The sequence below is a fragment of the Mandrillus leucophaeus genome, unplaced genomic scaffold, assembly GCF_000951045.1.
Source record: "Mandrillus leucophaeus isolate KB7577 unplaced genomic scaffold, Mleu.le_1.0 Scaffold74, whole genome shotgun sequence".
Classification (NCBI taxonomy): Eukaryota; Metazoa; Chordata; class Mammalia; order Primates; family Cercopithecidae; genus Mandrillus; species Mandrillus leucophaeus.
In genome coordinates, this window is record NW_012108030.1 from 2,906,793 (window position 1) to 2,932,424 (window position 25,632).

The 25,632-nt window shown below is 53.1% G+C and overlaps 2 protein-coding genes and 1 long non-coding RNA gene across 3 annotated transcripts in view; 1 reads left to right on the forward strand and 2 right to left on the reverse strand.

Moving 5' to 3' along the window:
• Positions 1-306, reverse strand: part of PTOV1 (prostate tumor overexpressed 1) — a 10,403-nt gene extending 10,097 nt beyond the window's left edge. Inside the window, exon 1 of the mRNA XM_011966009.1 lies at positions 98-306. Within this exon, the coding sequence (XP_011821399.1) occupies positions 98-172 (75 nt within the window). The 5' untranslated portion in view covers positions 173-306. The remainder of the gene's footprint in view (positions 1-97) is intronic.
• A 3,465-nt stretch (positions 307-3,771) lies between these two features.
• LOC105528973 lies at positions 3,772-11,907 on the forward strand. The gene is made up of 3 exons (XR_001004438.1): positions 3,772-3,802; positions 5,679-6,246; positions 10,463-11,907. It is a non-coding gene; the product is annotated as an uncharacterized LOC105528973 (long non-coding RNA).
• Positions 11,908-13,579: 1,672 nt separating this feature from the next.
• The window catches only part of MED25 (mediator complex subunit 25), a 22,757-nt gene continuing 10,704 nt past the window's right edge, over positions 13,580-25,632 (reverse strand). The window contains exons 3-17 of the mRNA XM_011966068.1: positions 22,455-22,553; positions 21,912-22,032; positions 20,939-21,101; positions 20,668-20,798; positions 20,277-20,364; positions 19,987-20,180; positions 19,413-19,541; positions 18,853-18,938; positions 18,717-18,774; positions 18,459-18,566; positions 15,378-15,569; positions 14,947-15,018; positions 14,613-14,831; positions 14,152-14,332; positions 13,580-13,713 (exon numbers count right to left, since the gene is read on the reverse strand). Of these exons, the coding sequence (XP_011821458.1) occupies positions 13,616-13,713; positions 14,152-14,332; positions 14,613-14,831; positions 14,947-15,018; positions 15,378-15,569; positions 18,459-18,566; positions 18,717-18,774; positions 18,853-18,938; positions 19,413-19,541; positions 19,987-20,180; positions 20,277-20,364; positions 20,668-20,798; positions 20,939-21,101; positions 21,912-22,032; positions 22,455-22,553 (1,939 nt within the window). The 3' untranslated portion in view covers positions 13,580-13,615. The remainder of the gene's footprint in view (positions 13,714-14,151; positions 14,333-14,612; positions 14,832-14,946; positions 15,019-15,377; positions 15,570-18,458; positions 18,567-18,716; positions 18,775-18,852; positions 18,939-19,412; positions 19,542-19,986; positions 20,181-20,276; positions 20,365-20,667; positions 20,799-20,938; positions 21,102-21,911; positions 22,033-22,454; positions 22,554-25,632) is intronic.

Here is a 25,632-nt window from a genome sequence, read left to right on the forward strand (position 1 = left end):
GCTCGGCGGTCGGGCGGGCAGCTCCGGCGCGGGGGAGGGCCTGGGAATACGCGCGAGCAACAACTTCAGGGGGCGTGGCGGGAGCGGGATTCCCTACCAAACGGGGTGGCAGAAGAACGAAGGCGACACCAAGCTGGCCCCTTGCCGGGGTCGGGACGGCGGGAGACCTCATCCGGAGCCCTGGACCCGCAGAGCCGGGAGACCGCGCCAAAAGACATAAGGGAAAAGAGGAGGACAGAATAATGGGCCTGGGGACAAGGGAACCCACTAAAAGGGAACCCACTGAGAGTACGGATTGCACCCGAGCCTGAGGGGAGAGCTGAAGGTTTGCAGGCGGTGACGTGGCGAGATGGGCAGGGGACTCCAACTCCCAGCGGCCCCCGCGCGGCTTGGGGGTGGGGGCAGCGGTCCACGGAGGCTCCGCCCATTAGTCCCTGCACCCAGGCTCCGCCCGCCGTCCCTGGCTACTCCAAGCCGCTCGCCTCGCTCCCCGGCCTTCCGTGGATTCGCTCATTCGCTCTGCTAAAATGAAATGACTGCGTAGCCGCTTACTAGTTGTATAAGATTTTTCCCTCGATTTGGCCGGGCACGGTGGCTCAAGCCTGTAATCCCAGCACTTTGGGAGGCCGAGACGGGCGGATCACGAGGTCAGGAGATCAAGACCATCCTGGCTAACACAGTGAAACCCTGTCTCTACTAAAAAAAAATACAAAAAACTAGCGGGGCGTGGTGGCGGGCGCCTGTAGTCCCAGCTACTCGGGAGGCTGAGGCAGGAGAATAGCGTAAACCCAAGAGGCGGAGCTTGCAGTGAGCCGAGATCGCTCCAGCACTCCAGCCTGGGCGACAGAGCGAGACGCCGTCTCAAAAAAAAGATTTTTCCCTCGATTTTTGTTCCTTCAACGTGGGTAACATCTAACCCTAGAGTGGTTATGTGGATCAAATGCTTGACGCAGCCACTACTCAAAGGTTAGATTTTCTTAACAAAAATCTGTTATGAGTACCCTGTCCGGTTCTGTGCACGGCAACGACCGAATCAGACCAGGTCCCTCACAGACCCCACGGTCCACTGGGGAGAGGCATAATCACAGGCTGTGCTAAGTGTTAACTAGCACATATCCACAGGGCGATGGGATATGACCATAGGGAGGTAAAGTTAGCAAGCAAGGGAAGTCAAGAAAGTGACCTGTGAGCAACCTGCCATTCCAGATGGCTGGAAAAGTGTGCCAAGAGGACAGAACAGCAAAGACAAATCCTGAAAGTAGAAGGAATAAAAGGGAGCCAGTGTGGGTGGAGCCGAGTGAAGGTAGACAGGAGAAATAGACACAGCTGTAAGCGGTTAGGGAGGGAATCCCTACTTCTGTTTGGGATATTGACTAAACAATGTAGGTAGATTTTGATGTCATAGCCTGCAGAGAGAAATTCGGGAGTCATCAGTATTTGAATGGAGACTGGATAAGATCCCAAAGAGACTGGGACACTCATCCCTTTAACAGTCACAACAATGAGAAGCAACCAGCAAAGGACACCGAGGAGTGGCCAGTGAAATGGCAGAAGAACCTGTAGGCCCGTCCATGTTTCCCTGCCCCCACTAAGCCTCCTGCCCAGGGGATTCCCAGGGCTGACTGGAGCCCAGCCTTAAGCCCCAAATCCAACCTGGATTGTAGCCAAACAGAATCAGTGCTCCCTGGACACAAACTGCAAGTTAGTTATCAACAGGTACCTCCAATGCCCTGTCAATCACCCATGTGAGGACAACCTGGCAGCGGGAAGGAGAAAACCCAGACAGGAGCTTCTTTAATCTCCCTGAATCTTTACTTCTCCCCATTCTTGTTGGTCCAAACCATCGAGATCTCTTGCCTGGGTGACGCCTCCTAACTCTTGCTGCCTTATCTGTCACTGCAATAATCAAAACCATCCAATGGCTTCCCATCCCAGTCCCCTTAGAACTAAATCCAAACTTGGTACTGTGGACCCTGCTGCTGCCCCCCCAAAAAACTCTTTCCCATCCTTCCTGTTCTCTACCTAGTTAATGCCTTCCCATCCCTCAGAACCCACCAGGACGTGCATGAGTTTGAATGCCCTGAATTGTATAAGCATGGAGAAAGGTATATGAGGGTGTACTCCAGAGTGAGCAAAATGGGAACTCATGTCAGAAAGTGAAATGAAAATGTAGGCTGAAATTCTATCAGTAATACTGCAACAAAACTCTCTGAAACCATCTCACTCAGTCCACCAACTTGAAAGACGCTTTCCTTTTCATCTGTGAAGCCCGCTGCCGGGGCTAGCAGGCTACTATTATGACTAAGCAATTCCACTTCCATCTCTCAAGCTGCTTACTTCCTGAAAGGTAGCTGTTTGATCCAAACCTGTTTATGCCAGAAGTTCTTTAATTTACAATCCAAATAATGAAATTAATGTAAGAGAGTTGTTTATATACAAACCAGATTGCTTGCTTTGGAAAGACTAAAAGGGAGTTGTTAAAAGAAAAACATCAGGCCTGGCTCACACCTGTAATTCTGCACTTTGGGAAGCCGAGGTGGGTGGATCACTTCAGGTCAGGAGTTCAAGACCAGTCTGGCCAACATGGTGAAACACAGTCTCCACTAAAAATACAAAAATTAACCTGACATGGTGGTGTGTGCCTGTAGTCCCAGCTACTCTGGAGGCTAAGGCAGGAGACTCGCTTGAACCCAGGGGACGGAGGTTGCAGTGAGTCGAGATCTCACCACTGCAACTCCAGCCTGGGTAACAAAGCAAGACTCCATCTCTAAAAATAATAAAAAAAAAAATGCTGCCAGTTTAGGTACAAGTAAAGCAACTGTAAATTATTTAATGAAAAAGCTCATAAAAACCTAGGAAGACTCAGCCCCCAGTTTGTTTCATAAACGTCTTTAGGTTCTCAAGCCACTTAAAAAAAAAAAACTTGGCCGGGCGCGGTGGCTCACACCTGTAATCCCAGCACTTTGGGAGGCTGAGGTGGGTGGATCATGAGGCTCAGGAGATCGAGACCATCCTGGCTAACATGGTGAAACCCCGTCTCTACTAAACATAAAAAAGAAATTAGCTGGGCATGGTGGCAGGCGCCTGTAGTCCCAGCTACTCGGGAGGCTGAGGCAGGAGAATGGCGTGAACCCGGGAGGCAGAGGTTGCAGTGAGCCAAGATCGTGCCACTGCACTCCAGCCTGGGCGACAGATCGAGACTCCGTCTCATAAAAAAAATTAAAAAAAAAAAATGATTCATTGTGGTTTGTGGGTGGAGCTTATACAAGAATGTGATGTTCCACTGGGCACGGTCGCTCATGCCTGTAATCCCAACACATTGGGTGGGAGGCCGAGGTGGGAGGATTGCTTGAGCCCAGGAGCTCGAGACCAGTCTGGGCAACATAGCGAGACTCCCACCGCTACAAAAACTACAATAATTTGCTAGGCATGGTGGCCAACATGGTGAAACCACATCTGTACTAAAAATACAAAAAATTAGCTGGGCATGGTAGTGGCCACCTGTAATCCCAGCTACTAGGGAAGCTGAGGCAGGAGAATCACTTGAACCCAGGAGGCGGAGGTTGCAGTGAACCGAGACTGTGCCACTGTACTCCAACCCGGGCGACAGTATGAGACTCCGTCTCAAAACAAACAAAAAAGATAATAAAATGCTTTATACTAAGAAATGGGAGTAAGATCATCTCTGGCTTGGATTTTTCTTTTTTCTTTTTTTGCCATTACAAAATAGTGTATGGCTGAAATTTTTTTTTTTTTTTTTTTTTTTTTAAGGTCTGCCTGATACATGCTCTGCAAACTCTAGGTAAATTTCAACTTTCTCGTCATTATTTGTGTCCAGGTGCAGTGGCTCACACCTGTAGTCTTCAACACTTTGGGAGACTGAGGTTGGAGCATTGCTTGAGCCCAGGAGTTTGAGACCAGCCTGGGTAACGTAGCAAGACTCTATCTCTACAACTATATAACTAGCCAGGCATGGTGTCACATGTCTGTAGTCCCAGCTACTCTGGAGGCTGAGGCAGGAGAATTATACTTGAGGCCAGGAGTTCCAGACCAGCCTGAGCAACATACTGAGACTATTTCTCTACAAAAACTACAAAAATTAGCTGGGGACGGCGGTGCGTGTCTGTAGTCCCAGCTACTCGACAAGCTGAGGTGGGAAGACTGCTTGACCCCTGTAGGCAGAGGCTGCAGTGAACTAAGTTCATGCACTCCAGGGTTGACAGTGGGACCCCTGGCAATAATAGTAGTTAAATGTTTCTCAAGAACTTCATGTCTGAACCCACTGAATTCTCACACAGCAGGCCATGAGTTCAACCATCTTTTTATCCCCACTCCACAGATGGGGAAACCAGGAATCCGCAAGCAAAAGCCTGAGATCACAGGCTGCAGAGACACAGGGCAGGGACAGGGCCCAGGTTCTTAATCTCAGTAGGTGTTGGCCTGCACTTTGTGGAATAAACAAGGGGCACAGCCCCTCGGGCTTGGGACCACCTTACCCTCGTCACTGCCGCACTTCTTAGCTTCTCTGCCACCATCTGCCCTCCAGCACAGACCATGCTGAGTGTTCCCAGATTGTACAAGGCAGACCTGCCCTATCCCCAAACCCAGGGTCCTGGGTTTGAGATTACAGGCAGGAGCCACTGAGCCCAGCCTCCTGGGCTATTTTTAAAAAAAATAATAAAATGAATGGAAGGCTTTTTGTCCTGGCACAAACTTCAAGATATGTTGTTAGATTGGAAAGAAACAAAACAAAAAAAATCATAGAATGAAGTAGGCTGCCACTGGATAGAAAAGCAGAAAATGAATCAGTTTCTCTATTTGCTTGTACCTGCTTGTACATATTTCTGAAAAGACACTTAAGCAATTGGTAACTGATCTCTAGAGGGAGCTGAGAGGGACTGCATTGGTTGGTTTCTGGAGCCTCTCCAAGTGTGAACCATAGGAAGGTTTCTCCTATATGCGAAAAATGAATACACCATTTTTTAGGTCATGTAAATAAAGTTGGCATACTCAGTTCTGAAATTTTGCTGCTAGGAATGCATCCCATAGGAATGCCTGCACAAGTGGGTTTAAAAAAATACACATTCATCCTCTGCAGCGTGTCTGATAATAGTGAAAAACTGGCCGGGCGCAGTGGCTCACGCCTGTAATCCCAGCACTTTGGGAGCTCAAGGTGGGTGGATCACTTGAGGTCAGGCGTTTGAGACCAACCTGGCTCAAATTTTGCCAGAGATGGCAAAATTCCATCTCTACTAAAAACACAAAAATTAGCTGGGTGTGGTGGTGTGTGCCTGTAATCCCAGCTACTCGGGAGGCTGAGGCAGGAGAATCGCTTGAACCTGGGAAGCGGAGGCTGCAGTGAGCTGAGATGGCACCAGTGCTCTCCAGCTTGGGCGTGAGTGAGACTCCATCACAAAAAAAAAAAAATTAAAAGAAAAACTGGACAGGCCCCCAACTGGCAGGGCGCGGCATGGCAGGCATCCTGAAAGACGGCCCCCATGACCCTCACCTCCTGTCTGCACTGTCCTCTCAGCTTGAGTGTGGGCTGAACCTAGCAACTTGTACAGAATATAGCAAGAGTGACAAGATATCAATTCCAAGACTGGGGTAGAAAAGACTGCAGCTTCCACCTTGGGCGTCGTCTCTCATTTCTTTTTCTTTTTTTTCTTGAGACAGAGTTTCACTCTTGCAGCCCAGACTGGTGCGCAATGTTGTGTTCTCAGCTCACTGCAACCTCCACCTCCTGGGTTCAAGCGATTCTCCTGCCTTAGCCTTCCAAGTACCTGGGATTACCTGCCACCGTGCTCAGCTAATATTCTGTATTTTTAGTTGAGACGAGGTTTCACCATGTTGGCCAGGCTGGTCTCAAACTCCTGACCTCAGGTGATCCACCCGCCTTGACCTCCCAAAGTGCTGGGATTACAGGCTTGAGCCACCGCGCCCAGCCCCTCTCATATTTCTAGAGAAGCTGGATGCTACATTGCAACTGCAAGGTGCCCTGTGAAGAGGCCCGTAATGGCGAGAAAGCGAGGGAAACCTCCAGCCAACAGCAAGAAACTGAGGCTCTCGGCCCCATCACCTGTGAGGAACTGAATACTGCCAACAGGCATGTGAGTGGACTGGGAGTGGGCCCTCCTCACAGAGCCTTCTGATGACTGCACAGGCCCCGCCACCAGCTCGACTGCAACCCTGAGAGCCCAGGAGCCAGCAGCTCAGCCAAGCCTGGATTCCTGACCCCCAGCAACTGTGAGGCAATAAATGCTTCTTGTTTTAGTGGTGGGGTTTGTTACACAACAGATATCTAACTTATAGACAGGATCGCTTGTGGAACTGAAATGTGTCTGTTTAGTGCACTACTTGAGGCCACCATGAGAAGTGGGGACACAGAGGAACAGGAAATTAACAGTGCAGGCAGGCCAGGCACGGTGGCTCACACCTATAATCCCAGCACTTTGGGAGGCCGAGGTGGGTAGATCACCTGAGGTCAGGAGTTTGAAACCAGCCTAGCCAACATGGTGAAACCCCGTCTCAACTAAAAATACAAAAATCAGCTGGGTGTGGTGGTGGGCGCCTGTAATCCCAGCTACTCAGAAGGGTGAAGCAGGAGAAGCGCTTGAACCTGGGAGGTGGAGGTTGCAGTAAGTTGAGATTGCACCACTGCACTCCAGCCTGGGCAACAGAGTAAGACTTTACTTACTTTAACAACAACTTAGCCAGGCGTGGTGGCTCGTGCCTGTAATCCCAGCTACTTGGGAGACTGAGGCAGGAGAAATGCCTGAACCTGGGAGGCAGAGGTTGCAGCGAGCTGAGATCACACCATTGCACTCCAGCCTGGACAACAGAGTGAGACTGTCTCTAAATAAATAAATAAAAACAGTGCAGGCAGATGGCCATTACTTTGGTGGGAAGAAAAAAAAAAAAAAAGCAAGCTAAAGAACAAAGAAATTGACTCACATATATAATAATTAAACTACAAATGTGTCCAAAACCACATGCATGTAAATCCAAATGCAGGACTGGTACATCAGCCTCTGGGGAGGTAAGTGGTTTGCTCAGGGTGTGTGTTTGGGCAGGAGAGGCGAGAGTGAGGTGTGAAGGGGTAATTCCACTTTTGTTGTTGTTGAGACAGAGTCTTGCTCTGTCTCCCAGGCTGGAGTGCAATGGCACGATCTCGGTTCACTGCAGCCTCTGCCTCTTGGGTTCTAGTGATTCACCTGCCTCAGCCTTCTGGGTAGCTGGGATCACAGGCGCCTGCCACCACGCTGGCTGATTTTTGTATTTTCAGTAGAGATGGGGTTTCACCATGTTGGCCAGGCTGGTCTCCAACTCCTGACCTCATGATCCACCCACCTCGGCCTCCCAAAGTGCTGTGATTACAGGCATGAGCCACCATGCCCGATGGTACTTCCACTTTTTATTCCACACATTTCAGTGCCTTTTCATTTTAAGAAACTATTCTAGTATGTGTAACTCAATACATTTTAAAAGTTAATTTTTTTTAAACGCCAAGATGGTGAGAAAATACTTGTTAGTGTTTTGTGTACCTTGAAACAAATATATTCTTAACACCCCTTTTGAGAAGGTGTCCTTTTTCTCCTAATCCTTTGGAGGTGGGTGGGCATTTTCTTTCACCCCAAACAGGTTTGCAACTATTAATATGTTGGCGTTTTAGCATTTTTACCTCAACAGTCACTTTTTTTCCAATTACCTCCTACCACCTGCTCCTTTGCAAGAATTTTCATGAATCCCCAGTCTTGCCTCTAGCCATGATGTGTGATTCAAAAGCAAATTGGTCAAAAATAAAATATTTACAAGTCACTCACTCAATTATAACCTTTCTGGACACAAATGATTTTTATACATTAGGATGCTTTTTTTTTTTTTTTTGAGACAGTCTTGCTGTCACTCAGGCTGGAGTGCGGTGGTACGATCTTGGCTCACTGCAACTTCCACCTCCGGGGTTCAAGTGATTCTTGTGCCTCAGTCTCCCAAGTAGCTGGGATTACAGGTGCGTGTAACCACAACTAAGTTTTGTATTTTTACTAGAGACAGACTTTCACCATGTTGGCCAGGCTAATCTCAAACTCCTGGCCTCAAGTGATCTGCCTGCCTCAGCCTCCCAAAGTGCTGGGATTACAGGCGTGAGCCACCACGCCCAGCCAGGATGCATTTTTTAAATAGAAATGGGGTTTCACCATGTTGGCCAGGCTGGTACCAAAACCCTGGCCTCAACTGATTCTCCTACCTCAGCTTCCCAAAGTGCTGGGATCACAGGTGTGAGGCCCAGCTTGGCATGCATTTCTATAAACAGTTTTGCCCACGTTTTACCTTCTTAGAGTGAATTTCAGCCAAAAGATGACAACAGTGGCTACTAGCAGCTCTCCTGTGTCCAGGACTGAGCTGGGCCAAATCGTGTATTCCTTATGAGAATCCTCTGGGGTAGTCACTATTTGACATATGGGGAAAGTGAGGCTCAGAGACGTGCAGGGACCTGCCTGAGGTCACAGAGCTAATCAGCACACATCTCGGGATTAAACCCTGCTGTTCTAGGGTTTTCACTATTTCTTGCCTTAGGAGAACCTTGCATTCAGAGAAAAACTTTCCCAAAAGATTTGCTCCGTTGGTGTTGGCTGTTCTAAGGTGCACATGAAGTTCTTAGGCCTTATTGTCACCTGGCCTATGAAATGGGGAGGTGAGGCCCATGTGTCTAGATCTGGCCTCACTCCTTGGGCCTCGTCTCTTTTTTTTGAGAAGGAGTTTTGCTCTTGTTGCCCAGGCTGGAGTGCAATGGTGCAATCTCGGCTCACTACAACCTCCGCCTCCCGAGTTCAAGCGATTCTCCTGCCTCAGCCTCCCAAGTAGCTGGGACTACAGGTATGTGCCACCATGGCCAGCTAATTTTGTATCTTTAGTAAAGACAGGGTTTCACCATGTTGGTCAGGCTGGTCTTGAACTCCCAATCTCAGGTGATCCACCCGCCTCGGCCTCCCAAAGTGCTGGGATTACAGGCGTGAACCACTGTGCCCGGCCTGGGCCTCCTTTTTATTCCACACATTTCTGTGCTTTTTCATTTTAGGAAACTGTTCTAGTATGTGTAACTCAATACATTTTAAAAGTTAATTTTTTTTTAAACGCCAAGATGGTGAGAAAATATGTGTTAGTGTTTTGTGTACCTTGAAACAAATACATTCTTAAAACCCCTTTTGAGAAGGTGTCCTTTTTCTCCTAATTCTTCTTTGGAGCTGGTGGGTGGGCATTTTCTTTCACCCCTAACAGGTCTGCTACTATTAATAAGCAAGCCCCGGTTCACTCCGATAAACAAGTGTGATTAGGCCACGACAATCCCTCTGGTTCCTCTAATTGAGTGTTAAGGTCAAGAGGGCGCCACTGGCATGAGATGGCCAAACTGGCGACTGGAAACCTTTCCTTTTAACCAATTTGTTTCTGATCCAAACCTGCGTTTCCCTTGCTGGGGGACGTGGCCACCCTGGTGGAAACACCGAAGGCTGCTTCCTGCTCCTCTCAGCGGCTTCTGACAGAGTCGATCGTTCCCTCCTCAAAAACACTCAGCTTCCAGAATACCACACTTGCCTGGTTCTCCTCCTGGCTTCTGGCTCCCAGCCCAACCCTTACGCGTGGCTCTTTCTCGGGGTTCTGTCCTTGTTCTCGAGTCTTCTCCTTCTTCCAGAGGTCGCAAAATGGCGGCCTGGCGGCCTCATTAGACCCACAGGCAGATTTTGTTTGGTCCTCACAGTGTTTTTGGTTTCAATTTGAATGCCATTAGGCGGGGCAAGCACTCTCCAAGTTCGCCACAGTCCCCATCATTCCCTGTTGTCTTACACCCGTCCGCTTCACACATTTTCATCACCTGCCTGGTCCCTGAAGCCATCTGAGTTTTCAAAAACCCCTGCTACACAGGCTGCCTGGGAAATCCCCCACTTTCACTTATTCGCTGTCACCAGTGCCTCCTGCTCCACACGCACATTCCTGAGGATCGCCTAGAGAGCTTGCTCACACGACTCCCAGACCCCCGCCCTCCCCCCGCTGGATCCAACAGTTCCAGGGCAGGGATGGGAAACTCACATGCCTACAGGGGCCAGGCGGGTCACATAAATGAGTGAACTAGCCAGGTATAAGAAAAGTCGACGGCCAGAAATATCATCAAATTGGATCTTTACTGAACTATGGTGAATGCATGGAACATAATACAAACATGGATGATACTGGAGTTTATATTTTTAAATTCAAAATTGAAAAAATACAAATTGAAAAATAGAAATATTTAATTATTAAAATTTTCTCTTTCATAATTCTTTTTCCGCCTTTGAGTTGAAGCCAAAAAGGCTGGTGTCTTCCCTTCCACACCGAGATGTGTCAGGCCTTGGGGTGGCACGGTGGGGATGGGCAGTTTAGAATTCAGCCTTGAATCCTTAAACTGGGAACAATGTTTAATTTGATTCAGGTTCGTAATGGAAAACAGCTGTTCACAAGCGTGGGTACTCCCAAACATGGATATTCAGGACAACTACTGGAGATAGTTGTAGAATCTCACCATCTTCACACAGACTTGTATTTAGGAACCAGCGCCATATTGCACCGTAGTTCAATTACTATTTATGGTCTGTATTCACACAAGAAACATTTACCAACAAAGGCAAACTGGACAGTGTCTCTTCCTTCTCATGAGTCTGGATTCCAAGGGCCTTTGGGGGAATTTGGTCTTCCACCCCAGGACGTAGGTGAATATAGTCCGGGCCACGTCTTTCATTTCTGAAAGCCAACTGTGGCGTAGGAAAGAGTAAACGTTTTTTTTCCTTGCTGGTGGATTCCCCGTTTTTGCCAGGACCAAGCATATACCATCTTACATTCAAGTAGCTGTTTGTGGACATCCTCGCAGAGAAATATTCAGTGTTCAGAACGGTCATAACCTTGACCAGAAGTCTTTGACTAACCTTCTCAGGGGAACCCACTGTGGCTTTTGCTTGATTTAAAATGAACCAAGCTGATTAACTTGTACAGTTCCGATTTCTTCCACAACCAAGTCACAGAGCTTCTGTGAAATCTCTCAGGTCAAGTCATCATCAACTCACTCGTGACTAAAGCCCAGGAGCGGAAGTGTCGAGAGCATCACGGTGTGTTCTGTTCAGCTGCTCAGAACAAGTCAACTCCTGATGATGGATGCCAACGACCCGACTTCCGTGTCCTTGCCAAATTCTGTCACCTTGGCTCAAGGTGTCCTGTCGAGTCCCCCTGTCATGACAGCTGTCTGTAGTTGTGCTTCAGAACTCTGGCCAGTCTATGTGAAACTTTTCTCTCAATATACAAAAAAAAAATGAGTCCTTTCCCAGTGTTGGGCCCGCCTTGGCACCATGCCACAGACTTCTTCAGTCACATCAAGTTTCTTAACACCACAAATAAATAAAGCTAACTGGGTGGTAATAGTTTATGAGCAGCGAAAGAAAAGGCCACAATCAATTTGACTCTTTCAAGCAACTGGACTTGTAAATCCCCCGAGTTATCACCAACTCACTGTGCAACGCAAATGCCCGTTAGACTTAAATAATGGTCTCAACAGTCATGTGTTTCTGTAAAGGACACGTCACTCTGCTCCTTTATCAACTCGCCATCTGCTGTAGCTCTGAATGCCCAGGTCATTCTTCTCACGTGATTCCGGAACGGCGTACCACTGCCGCACCACTTCTGTTAATTCGCTTTTCAAGACAAACCCTACTGACATTTGAGTCCCTTTTTCAGTTCGCTGAGGATGGCGTCTCGAGTCTGCTCTGTGTACTGGTCGTAGCTCTTGCTATGCTTTGATTCGTAGTGGCGTTTCAGGTTGTATTCTTTCAACACAGACACGATTTGTTTGCATATTAAACACATAGGCATGCTCTTCACTTCTACAAAGAAATAGGCTCGCTCCCACTTTTCTCGAAACACGCGGCCCTCTCCTTCTCTCTTTCGTTTTGCCGCTTGTGATAGAGACATGAGTACAAGAAAGATTTCACTTTCCTCTGAATGCTACCACAGAACAACCACAGTGCAAGCCCCGTGACAAAGGCAGTGACTCTCTGCCTCACGGGGGAGCCAAGAGGGAGTGGTGGGGACTGTGGCGAACCGGAGAGCACACGCCCCATGGAGAGGGGCAGCTCCAGCCCGTTGTTGCCAGGCAGAAGGGCGGGCCCAGGGGTGCCAATTCTTCTGACTTGTCAAAAGATGCCAAGACTGCAGATTTTGTGTGTGTGTGTGTGTGTGTGTGTGTGTGTGAATTAACCTGATTGTTATAACTAACTCAAGAAAAAAATGCCACATATGCTAACACAGGGAAGGCCAAACAAAACTCATCTGCACCATGGCCCATAGGCCACCAGATTGCAATCTCTCTCCTGGGGTGGGGCCTGTGAATCTGTACGTTAACCAGCATCCAAAATGATGTGGATGCTAGTGGTCCAGGCATGGACCGCGCTCTCAGCAACACTGGTCCAGAGTCCGACAACAGACAACTCACTCTCCACCTCCAGGAGAGACCGCCCTGCGCTCCAAGCCTGTCTGGATCCCCTGCCCTCAGGACGTCTTTGAGGCCATCCTTTAGGTCCCTCACCTTGCCACATCCCAAACCTGTTCCCTGCTGGGTATTCCATCCTGGGGACAGACCCACCGTCTTCCCGTCCACAGCCCTGGAAGGTCAGTCTCTGATGTGGACCCAGGGACCACCCTCTCTCCATGTGCGATCTTGTCTGCTTCTGTGGCTTGAACACCAAACATACACTGTCCCCTAAGGACACGTCCTGAGCTCCCAACATGGCACCTGTCACCTGGACGTCCCTTGGACCACGTACACTTACTACCAGCTCCTTCTCCCAGGAGCCCCACCACCTACCATCACGTAGGCCTGACCCCAGAAGCCAACCTCTACCCCAGTCCCCAGCATCCCCACCACCCAGCCTCACCCTTCCTGGCCTCCTGTCTGGTCTCATCACGCTCCACAGCTGAGAGGGCTCTTTCTGACATCCAGAGCCAGCCTAAGCCCGCCCCACCGCTCAAAGTCTCCTGGTTCTCCTGTGTCCCCAGGACAAACCACGGGCTGCTCAGTTTGGCATCTGAGCTCCTCAAACTCTGCACCTGCCCATCTCTCTACACATGAGCTCCCTACACGCTCATGCTCCAAAAGCATCCATCAACTTGCTCCTCTCAACATCCCAGGCTTCCTCCTGTCTTTGCGTATTCAAAGTTTCTGTTGTTCTCTGCACCCAGATCACCCCTCACCTCCTTCCCTCCCGGCCTGACAGCTGATTCTCTTTCAAGACTCTGAGGAGCTGGGGCTGGGTCAGACACCTCTTCCAGGCTCCCATGGTGCCCCGCCGCCTCCATGAGAGCTTGAGTCCTGAGCGCTGCCTGCCTGTCCCTGCATCTCCCACGAACCAGGTTGCACCAGACTGCCTCTGACTCACCGCGGAGGCCCCAGCGTCACCCACCCAGGGCCCCAGGGATGTCTGCTGAAGTGAGAACAAGGACAGAGATGCCCCCTGGGGTTTCCTCCTGCCCAGTCCTGAGGGATGTCAGTGACGGGAGCCGGGGCGTGTGTTAAAAAGGAACTTTATTGGGTGTTGGGGATTCAGATGAGATCCATGAGGATGTCGTCCTCCATGACGCTGGGCTGCAGGCCCGGCTGGGGGACCGGGCCTCGGGGACCCCCGCTCAGCAGCATCTGACCTGAGGGGCAGTGGGGAAGGGACTGCATCTCCCAGTAGGCCCTTGGGCCCAGGAGGGCCCAGAGGCACTAAGTTTTCTAGGCAGCCCTTGGGGGACCCAACAGAAGCACCTTCTAACCCCATCTAGTTACAAATATGCTGTTTCCCATGAGCCTTTGGGAGCCCTTCTCTAAAACTACTTCTCTGGCCCTAAGACCACATTTCCCAGCAATCCCAGGAGCACACACAGGAGGATCATGGGAAACACTCTTAACCCACTAGGTCCTTGGACCCATGGGCTGTACTTTCCCAGAGTCCTCAGAGCTCTGCAGCCCGTGGGGGAACCCTCATTCTTGGATCCTATGTCTTTACTTCCCAGGAGCACTTGGTCTCGGTGCTCTAGCCCAGGAGCTGCTGGGACACTCAGTCCAGACCTCTGCCCTCCCCCGGGTCCCCTTACCTGGCAGTGGAGCCCGCGGGGGAAGTTGTGCGGGCCAGGACTGGGCAGGTGGTGGATGCAGGAGTGGGGGCCCCAACTGGGGCTGCCCCAGGCCCTGGTGTGGCGGGGGCAGCAGCGCAGGAGCCCCTGGTGGCTGGAGGTGGTGGAGGGAGGCCTGGGGTGGGGGCACCCCAGTCTGCGGCTGGGAGAACACAGAGAGTGGCTCAGAGGCTCCTGATAGAGACTCTCCACCTCTCAACACAGACACTGCTCAGAGATCGCATCAGCTAGTGGTGAGGGGAAGTTTTTCTTCAAAGGTAGGGGATGGACAGAGAGAAGGCGGTCTGTCTTCTGCCTAAAGCCCTGGGCGGGTCTCCATTCACACCCACTGACCACAGTCAACCTCCCTCCTCCCAGACAACAGGACCAGAACCGCCAGGGCCAGGATCTGGAACTCCCACCACCCCACCCCCACATCTCACCGGTGGCGGGTTGAGGAGGAGGCTTCGCAGCTGGGGGTTGGCCCCAGGGTTCTGAGGCCGAAGGATGGGTCCAGGAGGGGGTGGGCCAGAAGCTGTTCCAGGAGGGCCTTGGGGGGCACCTGGGGGGGGCTGGGCAGTACCTTGGGGCTGGGGCTGCCCCGTGGCCCCAGAGGCCCCTACAGTACCCTGAGGCTGGGACTGCGGTGGGCGGAGCTGGAGCTGGTGGGAAGAGACACGGGTGAGGGAGACGGGCCTCACGTCCCTCCTGCAGGCACAGAGAGCAGCCTCTGGGGCCTCCCCCACCCAGTCCCCACTCCGCCAGCCCTGTCCTCACCAAATTCTGTGAGGGCCTCGCTTGGTCCTCCAGAATGGGCCCCAGCCCTGGGGGTGCCTGCTGTCCCCCCATCTGCATGAGGAGAGAGGGGCAGGTCAGTAACTGAGGGTGGTGGCATCCTGAATCTGAGGCAGGAGGACCTGTGCCCTGAGGGGAATTCGTAAGGAGATAGGGACATTCTCTTTGGGGGTGAGTGGTCTGGGAGGGACGCTGTATGCTCCAAGGTCCCCAGTAGGAAGCTTTGTGTCAAGGCTTTGATGTGGGTGCTGAAAAAGGAGAGAGACTGCAAGAAAATCTGAGTGGGACTTAGCTTAGGGGTGCCATGTATTGGGAGAAGGGTGGGCGTCTGTGGTCCTGGAGATCCCGGGGGGCCATGTGGGGCCCGGGCAGGAGGGGGTCGCAGTGCTGGTTTGGGGACTGTGACCACTCACTCCTCGCTGCTGCTGCTCCAGCTTCTGCTGCTGGACCTGCTTGTGGTTGGTGATGACCTGCCGGATGCCGTTGACGAAGCCGCTCTGGTCATAAGGGATGAGGCCCATGAAAATCTTCTTCTTGGACGAGTACAGGAGCATGAGCACACGCACCTCACAGGGCGCCGTGTGGGGGAAGTGCACGCAGCCCGCCTGGGTGGACAACAGCTCTTCAGAACCATTTATGCCCTGAAAGAGGCAGCCCTGACCCCCTCCCCATTCGAGAAGATTCTAGAGGCCCCCTGGGCAAGGGGAGGTGAGGTTTCTGCTATAGAAGGTTGAGGAGAACAGGTGTGCTGTGGGCTGCTCCAGAGACAGAAACTGAGGCACTCAGGGCAAGCTGGGGTTCTGGCTGCGCACTGAGAGGGAAAGTGGAGAGAAAGTGCTGGAGCCCAGCTCTTCAACCTTTGCCATCACCTGCTCCTCATGGGATGCCCCAGTTTCCCTGGGCATTAAATGCCACGGCTGCCTCCTTAAAGGGCTGCTGAGAGTCACAGCCGTGACAGAGAGGCTTAGATGCAGAGCGCGGTACCCACAGGCCTGTGATCAACAGTGGTGTCGGACCCCGGGCCTCAAGAGATCCTCCAGGCCTCAGCATCGGCCAGTGTACCCCACAGGGAGTGCTCCCACATCACAGGGTCGCTGTGACTATGGGATGTCCGATCCACAGCAAGAGCCCTGCCCGAGGCTCAGCCCACAGGAAGCACCCAGGAAACATCACGGGTCATCAGGGGGGTAACACATGAAGCATTCAGGGCAGGGGCTCCTGAGGGAGGCGAGGCTGACTTGGCCAAGTGAGCTGACTTCTCTGAGCCTCAGTTTCCTGCCTGAGACAGACACTGCTAGCTGCCTAATCCATATCCAAGTGTCCTCCTCCCTTGCATTCCCAATGCCATCTGGGGCTGCAACATGTCCCAGGCCCAGACAGTCATGGATATCTGCTCCCGGCAGCCTCCCATCACCTAGGTGCTGCCCAGTGGCCTAGGTCTGGGCCAGGAGGTGAAAGGGAGGCCTGCTCGGGAATCTGAGAAAGTCTCTGCTGTCTTGAAGAAAGGGAAATACACAGCCCCCTTCCCCTCCTTCATGAAGGCATACGGAATGTCTGGAGCCATGGGAGCTACTCTGTGACTATACAAGAGAGGTCAAGAGAACCACAGGGCCCTGCCCCTGATGTCACAGACCTATGAAACCAACCCCAATAGCTGGCCCCCTCTGGATGTCCTGTTCTGTGCAAAAAAATAAATGCCTGCTCCTACAACGCCTGTCCTCTCAGAACTCAGCTGCCACAGTGTGGCCATGTGGACAGGCCATGTGCAGACACTGGGATGGCCAGTCCTAGCCAAGCCCCAGCCAACAGCCAGTGCTGTGTGAGGAGCTGTTTTTGTTTGTTTTGTTTTGTTTTTTGAGACGGAGTCTCGCTCTGTCCCAGGCTGGAGTACAGTAGTGCGATCTTGGCTCACTGCAAGCTCCGCCTCCCGGGTTCACGCCATTCTCCTGCCTCAGCCTCTGGAGCAGCTGGGACTACAGGCGTCCGCCACCACGCCCGGCTAATTTTTTGTATTTTTAGTAGAGACAGGGTTTCACCATGTTAGTCAGGATGGTCTCAATCTTCCTGACCTCGTGATCCGCCCACCTCGGCCTCCCAAAGTTCTAGGATTACAGGCGTGAGCCACCACGCCCGGCCTATGAGGAGCGCCTATTTTGAACATCCAGCCCAGTCAAGCTTTCAGACGACCAGAGTCTCAGCTGCCATCTGATGGCAATTCCATGAGAGTCCCCAAGCGAGATGGCCACTGAGCCCAGGTGACTCACAGAATCCTAAGAGAAAATTTTTTCTGAGTGTCCCCAATTATCTATTTGTTTGGAAAACTATGTTATTTGCAGCCAGAAGCACTCCTAACTCTCAGGAATGCCTTCTTCACACGGTTCTGTGAGGATCCCATGAGGTGATCCCTAAGGTCCTCTTTCGTGCAGGAGTGCCTGGTGCACAGAAGTAACTGATTTGCTCCTTCCCCGAGTTACAAGATGAACTGTGTCTCCCAGAAAGCTATGCTGAGGCTGGGTGCGGTGGCTCACACTGGTAATCCTAGCACTTTGGGAGGCCAAGGCGGCAGATCACTTGAGGTCAGAAGTTCGAGACCAGCCTGGCCAACGTGGTGAAACCCTGTCTCTACTAAAAAATAGAAATTAGCCAGGCATAGTGGCACACGCTTGTAATCCCAGCTACTCGGGACGCTGAGGCAGGAGAATCGCTTGAACCCGGGAGACGGAAGTTGCTGTGAGCCAAGATTGCACTACTACATTCCAGCCTAGGTGACAAGAGTAAAACTCTGTCTCAAAAAACAAAACCAGAAAGCTAAACTGAGGTTCCAGTCTCTAGCACCTTTTCCAGACTCTATCTGGAAAGAAGGTCTTTGCAGTTGTAGTAAGATGAGGTCAGGAAAATGGGGCCTAATCCAAAATGATTGATGTCCTTATAAGCACAGGGACACAGAGATACAGAAAATGCCAAATAGAGACACACACAGAGGGAAGACAGCCACAGGATCAAGGAAGACCCTGGAGCGATGCCACCTGCAGCCTGGGGTTACTGGCCAGAAGAGGCAATGAGGAGGCCTTCCCTCGAGCCTCTAGAGAGAGCGCGGTCCTGCCAACACCCTGACCTTGGGCTTCTGGCCTCTAGAACTGGGATCGAACACGTTTCTGTTGTTTTGAGCCCCTCTGCTTGTGGTAATGTGTTACCGCAGCCACAGGAAATGAACACATCCCATAAACCCATGCCAGAATCAACAGCTTCCTCCTAACTGCTCCAGTCACATCCAGCTCACATTTTTAATGTGGAATATCCCTCAATCTGGTGCATACGATGATTATACTAAAAGTCAAGGCTCTAGAAGAAAGGCGAGGAACCTAAGGGCATGAAATCCACCCAACCATCAAAAATGGCTTCCGTGGGCCCAGGCACTCTGGGATTCCCTTCAAAGGTCAGCAGAAAGCAGTACAAGAGTTAATGCCCCTCGGCCCCCAGTGCCCTGGACTCACGAAGCCATTGCCCATGATGCGGTAGAGGCCTTTGAGAGACTCCAGGTCCTTGTTGGTGAAATGGAACTGGACCATCCTTGAGTTCCGGAACAAAGGGCCCAGGGTGGTCTGCGGGAGACACAGAAGTCAGCTGGCATGTTGGTGTGGGCAAGTGAGGTGGGGACACGAGGCAGGGAGTGGGGGTAGGGCAGGGAACAGGGACGAGACAGTAGGGTGAGGGCTGCCTGGCAGCAGGGCTGGCCCTCCACCACCACTCACCAGCAGCTGCTGGGGGATGAGCTGCATGATCAGCTTCTGGGGCCACTGCTCGGTCTTCCTGGGGGGGTGATGCCAGGAGAGGTGTGAGGAGGGGGCCAGCCCCAGCCCCACCGCACCCCACCCAACAGTCACCTACAGGTTCTCGCCATGATTCACATAGACCTGGCAGGGCAGTGACCGTGTCAGCTTGGTGTTGGCATCCACTGAGGCAGGTTTGGGTTTCTGAGGGGGAAAAAGAGCATGTCAAAGTAAAAAGGGCCATAAGCCTCAGTCCCCTTGAGCCCTCATGTCCTAGCCTGCTGGCCCCAAAGCTCAGGATGTTCCCCAGTTTAAGTCCCATGAGCCCCTGGCCCCTCCTCCAGACCAGCAAACCTTCAATTCCTCAAATGTTAGGGCTACGTGCCCGGCCCCTAAATCCCACAATCCGCTGTGCCCCAGGTGCTACATCACCTGGGCCCTTCTCTGGGCCCCAAATCCTAGACTTTTCTGGGTTCTTTGCATGGGGACTCTCTTCTGTACCGCAAGTCCAACTGCTCCATGGGGCTCCTGGCCTGGTCCCGGATCCCACAGGTCCAGCCCAAGGAATGCCCCCAAACCCAGCATTGCAAACCCCATGCATGTGACCCATGAGTCCCACATGCCCAGCCCCACGGCCCCAGGAGTCCCAAGTGCCCAATGGACCCTCAGGCCCCTCACCTCCTGCCACTCGAGGACCCCGCTCCATGCCAGAAGCTTATTGGAGACTGACTGCTGCCCACCGAGGGCTGGGGCTCCTAGCTGGGCTGGGGAAGGGCCACTCACCCCTCCTGGGGCCACAGTGCCTGCCTGCCAGAGAGGAGGAAGGAGGGCCATGAGAATGGGGAAAGAGGGGGGCCTCCGGGGGCCATCCTGTGAGGGCAAACCAGGAAGAAGGAAAGGCCCCTTCTTCTGCTCATCCATTCCCAGAACAGCACTTGGCCAGCCCCAGGACCCCAAATGCTTGGATGCTGCAGGATTCAAGGACCCGTAAGCTGTGTGATGCCCCGGACTCCCAAACCCAGGGATTCCTTGGGTTTCTCAGAACAGCCCTGACCCACCTGGAGCCATGAGCCTCCCCATTCCGTCCCCAGACCCTCATCTCAGGCATCTGCAGCACACGTACCACGAACCCCCAAGGCCCCAGGGCCACCAGATCCACACCCCCCTGGAAGGCAAATGACTCATCCTCTAACTGTCCTAGCTGTGGGCAGCAGGAGGAAGGAGTTGGGGCAGGAGGTGTGCAGGCACCTACCATGGACGGTGCCCCGGGCTGCGCTGTGGGAGCCAGACCGGAGCCAGGGGCCACGGTGGAGACCAGACTGGGCTGGGAAGCAGGTGGTGGCTTGGGGGCACCAGGAGGTCCTGGGGGTAGTTGGGGAGCTGGGGCCTGGCTGAAGGGGGGACCAACTCCGGGAGCAGCTTGCTGGAGAGGGGTGATGGGCGAGACTGTGGGAGAGACCAAGGGAAGAAGTGAGGAACAAGTGTGTGGAGGGAGGCCTGCCTGGCCCCTGCCCGTCCCTTCATTCTCGCCCCAGGACTTACAGCGAGGGCCCAGCCCAGCCTTCTGGTTCTTGGCGGCCTCCACTGCATTCTGGGCGGCCACCTGAGCTGCACTCAGGTTCCCAGGAACCTGTGGGTAGAAGGGAAGAAGGAAAGGGACTGGTGAGGACCATGGCCCTCCAATCCTGGTGTCCCACGAGGTCACACCACCCACGGCCCCACAAGGCACAGCTGCCCCAGCTGGGAGAGCTCAGGAGCTCACAACACCCATCACCTAGCAGATGAGCTTCCATGGCCCCAGGAGTCCCACCCTCCCAATGTCCCACGGGACTCCCATCATCCCACAAGCTCCAACATGCAACTAGATCTCTCCCCAGGGGCCAGGGCTCCAGCAAGTCCCCCGAAGCATGTACCTTCCTGGAAACATCCATACCTGGTACTGCGGGGGAACGGGGGGCAGAGGCTGCTGGGGAGCTGCTGAGAGAGTGGCACCGGAGGGTGCGGCAGGAGGCAGGGGGACTGGCTGCTTTGGCTGGAGGGGGCCTGGGGCAGAGCCACCCCCAACTGAGAGCAGAAGGGATGGCCAACCCCAGAAAGAAGGGATTCAAGATGGAGAGAGGGGAGAGAAATCCAAAATCCAAGTCAGAGGGAGCTGGGGAAACACGTCGAGCCCCCGATCCCCGCGCGCGGTGCCCAGGCCTCACCGGGCAGCACGAGCCCCCGAACCAGCACCATGTGCCTTGGGTCCTGGCTCACATCTGTCGGAGGCTGCAGCGGCTCTAGCAAGGCCGGGGGGGCTGCCTTCTCAAACAGAAGCCGAAGTGCAGGCAGCTTCCGGGGAGACACGATGGAGAAGTGGATCCCCCGCTATAGGAGAGGGACCCAGCAGTCATGACGGGCCCCCTCCATAGGGGTGTTGGGGCCAGCCCCCAACCTACCACAGCTGCTGTGTGGCTGGACAGCACCAGTCCTACAACCACAATTCCCACTGGGCTTTGAGGCAGGAGACCCTGAAACCTGGTATTGCCTGCCCCGGGAGACTCTATGTTCTGGTTTTGTCAGTAAGACTAAGTGGGCTAGGTGTGGAGGCTCACGTCTGTAATCCCAGGATTTTGTGAGACCGACTCAGGCAGATCACGTGAGGCCAGGAGTTCGAAAGCAGCCTGGCCAACATGGTGAAACCTCGTCTCTACTAAAGATACAAAAATTAGCTGGGCGTGATGGCGGGCGTCTATAATCCCAGCTACTCGGGAGGCTGAAACACGAGAATTGCTTGAACCCAGGAGGCAGAGGCTGCAGTAAGCCAAGATCACACCACTGCACTCCAGCCTGGGTAACAGAGCCAGACTCTGTTTCAAATAAAGAGAGTAAGCAAAGCTGGTCGCCAGTCTGTGACTATTCTGTGACTGAGTCCAGGCCCCCAGTGCCTCCTCCCTCAGACCCAAGAGTCCAGGCCCCCAGTGCCTCCTCCCTCAGACCCAAGAGTCCAGGCCCCCAGTGCCTCCTCCCTCAGACCCAAGAGTCCAGGCCCCCAGTGCCTCCTCCCTCAGACCCAAGAGTCCAGGCCCCCAGTGCCTCCTCCCTCAGACCCAGGAGTCCAGGCCCTCAGTGCCTCCTGCCTCAAATCCAAGAATCCTGGCCCCCAGACCCTCCTCCCTCAGACCCTGGAGTCTTCACCTCCCCAATCTGCTGCACGAGATTCTCAGTTGTGCATCCAGAGTACGTGGTGCTCTCAACAGCAGGCAACAGGTATGGGGGCGAGTTGCAGATGAGGAGGCAGACCCGGTGCGTCTGGCCACTACCAGGAATGAGAGAAGACATGGAGCCGGCAGCAACAGGGGCCCTGAGAAGGAACCCAGACCCAGCACCAGTGGAGGCGCACATATTCAGCCTCACATGGAATCAGAAGCAACGCCCATAATTTACAGCTGACAACACTGAGACCCTGAGAGGTTCTGGAATGTGCTCTCCGTCACCCAGCAGGCACGGCACGCAGGAGTGACACCCACAGTTGGCATTGCTTCCTGATGGGGACGCTGAGACCAGGCACTGCCCAGACCTCCCCCGAGAACAAACCTGCAGCCTCCTGGCTCAGCATGCTTGGGGACACAGAGCCCATGCCCTATAGGGTGAGGCTAGAGGTAGAGCCACTCGACAGGCAAAGTGGTTCCAGGCCAGGCAGAGAGAGACTGACCCAGCCTGGGCAGACAGGGCACTCACATCTGCTCACGCATCTTCTTGAAGTCATCAAACAGCTGCAAGGCTGTGCTGAGTCCTTCCGCGATGAGGCTGCAGCTCTCGCCACCCCCGCCCATGAACCTGTAGGGGCAGAGCAGTCAGCCCCCAGGGTTGCCATCATCCCTGCCCCCAGGCTATGCTTGAAGAGCCTGCTCCCATGCTGTCCCCCACCCTATCCTGGAGTATGCACCTTGGGATGACAGGGACACCGCTGAGTTCCCTACCCGATCCCTGGTGCTAACACAGCATCAGTACCAGACAGGACAGGGGACACTTGTTGTGTGCGTTTTTTTTTTTTTTTGAGATGGAGTCTTGCTCTGTCACCCAGGCTGGAATGCAGTGGCGCAATCTCGGCTCACTGCAAGCTCCGCCTCCCAGGTTCATGCCATTCTCCTGCCTCAGCCTCCTGAGTAGCTGGAACTACAGGTGCCCGCCACCACGCCCAGCAAATTTTTTGTGTTTTTAGTAGTGACAGGGTTTCACCGTGTTCGCCAAGATGGTCTCGGTCTCCTGACCTCATGATCCACCCGCCTCGGCCTCCCAAAGTGCTGGGATTACAAACGTGAGCCACTGCGCCCAGCCAACATTTATTGTCTTAATCATGAGGACTGGGAGGGAATGGGAAAGGGCTGGGAACCCCAAGCCTAGGATCCTGTGCTGACTCCAACCCTGGAGTGACTGACTCCCTGCCCAGCCTCCTGCTGTCCCCTTCCCTCTCTGGGCTGTCTGCTCCAAATCAGTCCTGGCCCCACTTCACCTTCCTGGCCAGAGATGGGGGCCTCCTCTGTCCTCCCAGTCGTATGGGCTGAAGTGTGCCCCCCTCAAAAAGACAGGTTGAGGTCCTAAGTCCCAGTACCTCAGAAGGTGACCTGATTTGGAAAGATCTTTACACAGGTAATCAAGTTAAACTGCAGACCCTAATCCACTATGGCTGGTGTCTGTGAAAAGCAGAAACGTGGACACGGACACACATACAGAGGGAAGACACAGGGACACAAAGAGACACAGGGAGAGGCCACGTGAGGATGGGTGATGCAGCCTCAGCCAGGAAGGTCTGGGCGCACCAGGCGCCGGGAGAAGCAGAAGGGCCCTTCCCCTATAAGGTTTCAGAGACAGCCTGGCCCTACCACCTGGATTTTGGACTTCCAGCCTCCAAGACCCTGAGACATCGATTTCCATTCTTCTGGCCAGTTTCTCATACTTTGCTACAGCAGCCTGGGAAACTAACACATACAGACTCTCGTTTCTCCTCCACCTGATCTGCAGTCGCGTCGCAGCATCTGTCCCACATGGGTTGTGGCCTGGGGATGGTCTCTCCTCAAGGGCAGCTGTGGTTGCCACCATTCTTCCCGTCACATAGTTGTAAGAGGCTGATCTTTGCTGCAGGGGACGTGTGTGGAGACTGAGCGCCCCTCTGAGGGTCTTGAGGGCCCTGTCCCTCTGAAATGTGGTCTCTGACCCTACCTCCCCCAAGGCCGCGATGGGGTCTGAGTCCTCTCTCAACCCCAGGCTTGCCCACCACAGTGGGGCACACGGGAGGCCTCAGGAAATGTAAGCTAAATGAACAAATGGCTACAGGCCCAACCGTGTTCATCAAGGCTAGAACCAACCCAGGCCCTTGGTCTGGCATCCGAGGCCTTTGAGTCCTGCACCCTGTTCTCCTGCTCCATGCCCGCGCCTATAGGTCCTCTCGACTGATGAAGCCCAGACATCCAGGTCTCTGCATGTGCTGGAACACACCCATTCCAGCCCAGATGGAATCCAGAGAAGCTACGACACCCATCCTGGTGTGCCCTCCTGCAGGAAGCCTTCCCTACGTGCCACCTAATTTTAGGGCCTGCCCTTAATCACATCATAGATCACCTGATACTGCAGCTGTCAAGCTTCTCTCCACACCATGTGCAGTCCTCCATGAGAGACACCAAGGTGTCTGAGCCCCAGATCACACAAGGCCTAGGAACCGTCTGCTGAGTACTCAGCGCACTGGAGGCCTGGCAGGGCCATGTGGCAGGGTATATTTTATAATGCCTGGAGACATTTTTGGTTGTCACATCTTTGGGAGGGGGCTACTGGTATCTAGTGAGTAGAGGCCAAGGATGCTGTTAAACATCCTACAATACCCAGGACAGCCCCCACTACAAGAAATGATTGTGTCCACAGGGTCACTAAGGCCAAGGATGAGAAACTCTGCTCTATGTCACCTACAAATTCCAGCTATCACAAAGGGAAAGCTTCTGTGTCACCTTTTCACTATACATCCTGCACCCAGCACTTGTACACACATCCTGGAACAAAGCAGATGCTCAACAAACACCTGCTCCAGAAGCGTACAGAGGTAACGGCAGCTACTACGAACAGGTGTTGTTTAATGAACCCTGACTGCACACCAGGCCCTAAGTGAAACACAGTACACAACTTAGCTCCTGTGATCCTTCTAACAGGGAGATACACACTACAATTATCCATCTGCAAACCAGGAAAGTGAGGCACAAAATCCTAGCAAACACTTACACAGCACTTAATACATGCCAGGAACTGTATTAAACAGTCATCAACTAACTTAATTCTCCAAACATCCCTATGAGATTGTGGTACCCAGCCCCCAATACAGCACCCAGCAATTCAGCCTCTTGTAATTCACACCCTGTGCAGTCTCCTCCTACACTGAATGGGACAGGCTTATACTGCACACTAAATGCAATATGGTAGAAGTGGACTTGGCACCGCAGCTCAGGCCTGTAATCTCAGCACTCCAGCACTTAGGGAGGTCAAGGCAGGAGGATCGCTTGAGGCCAGGAGGTCAAGACCAGTCTGAGCAACACAGCAAGACTTCATCTCTACAAGAATTAAAATAAAGAAATCAGTCATGCATGGTGGTGCCCACCTGTAGTCCTAGCTACTCAGGAGCCTGAGGTGGGAGGATCACTCGAGCCCAAGAGGTTGAGGCTGCAGCAAGCTATGATCCCACCACTGCACTCCAGCCTGGGCAACAGAGCAAGACCCTGTCTCAGGTTAAAAAAAAGAATGTGGGCTGGGCGTGGTGGCTCAAGCCTGTAATCTCAGCACTTTGGGAGGCCGAGACGGGCAGATCACGAGGTCAGGAGATCGAGACCATCCTGGCTAACATGGTGAAACCCCGTCTCTACTAAAAAATACAAAA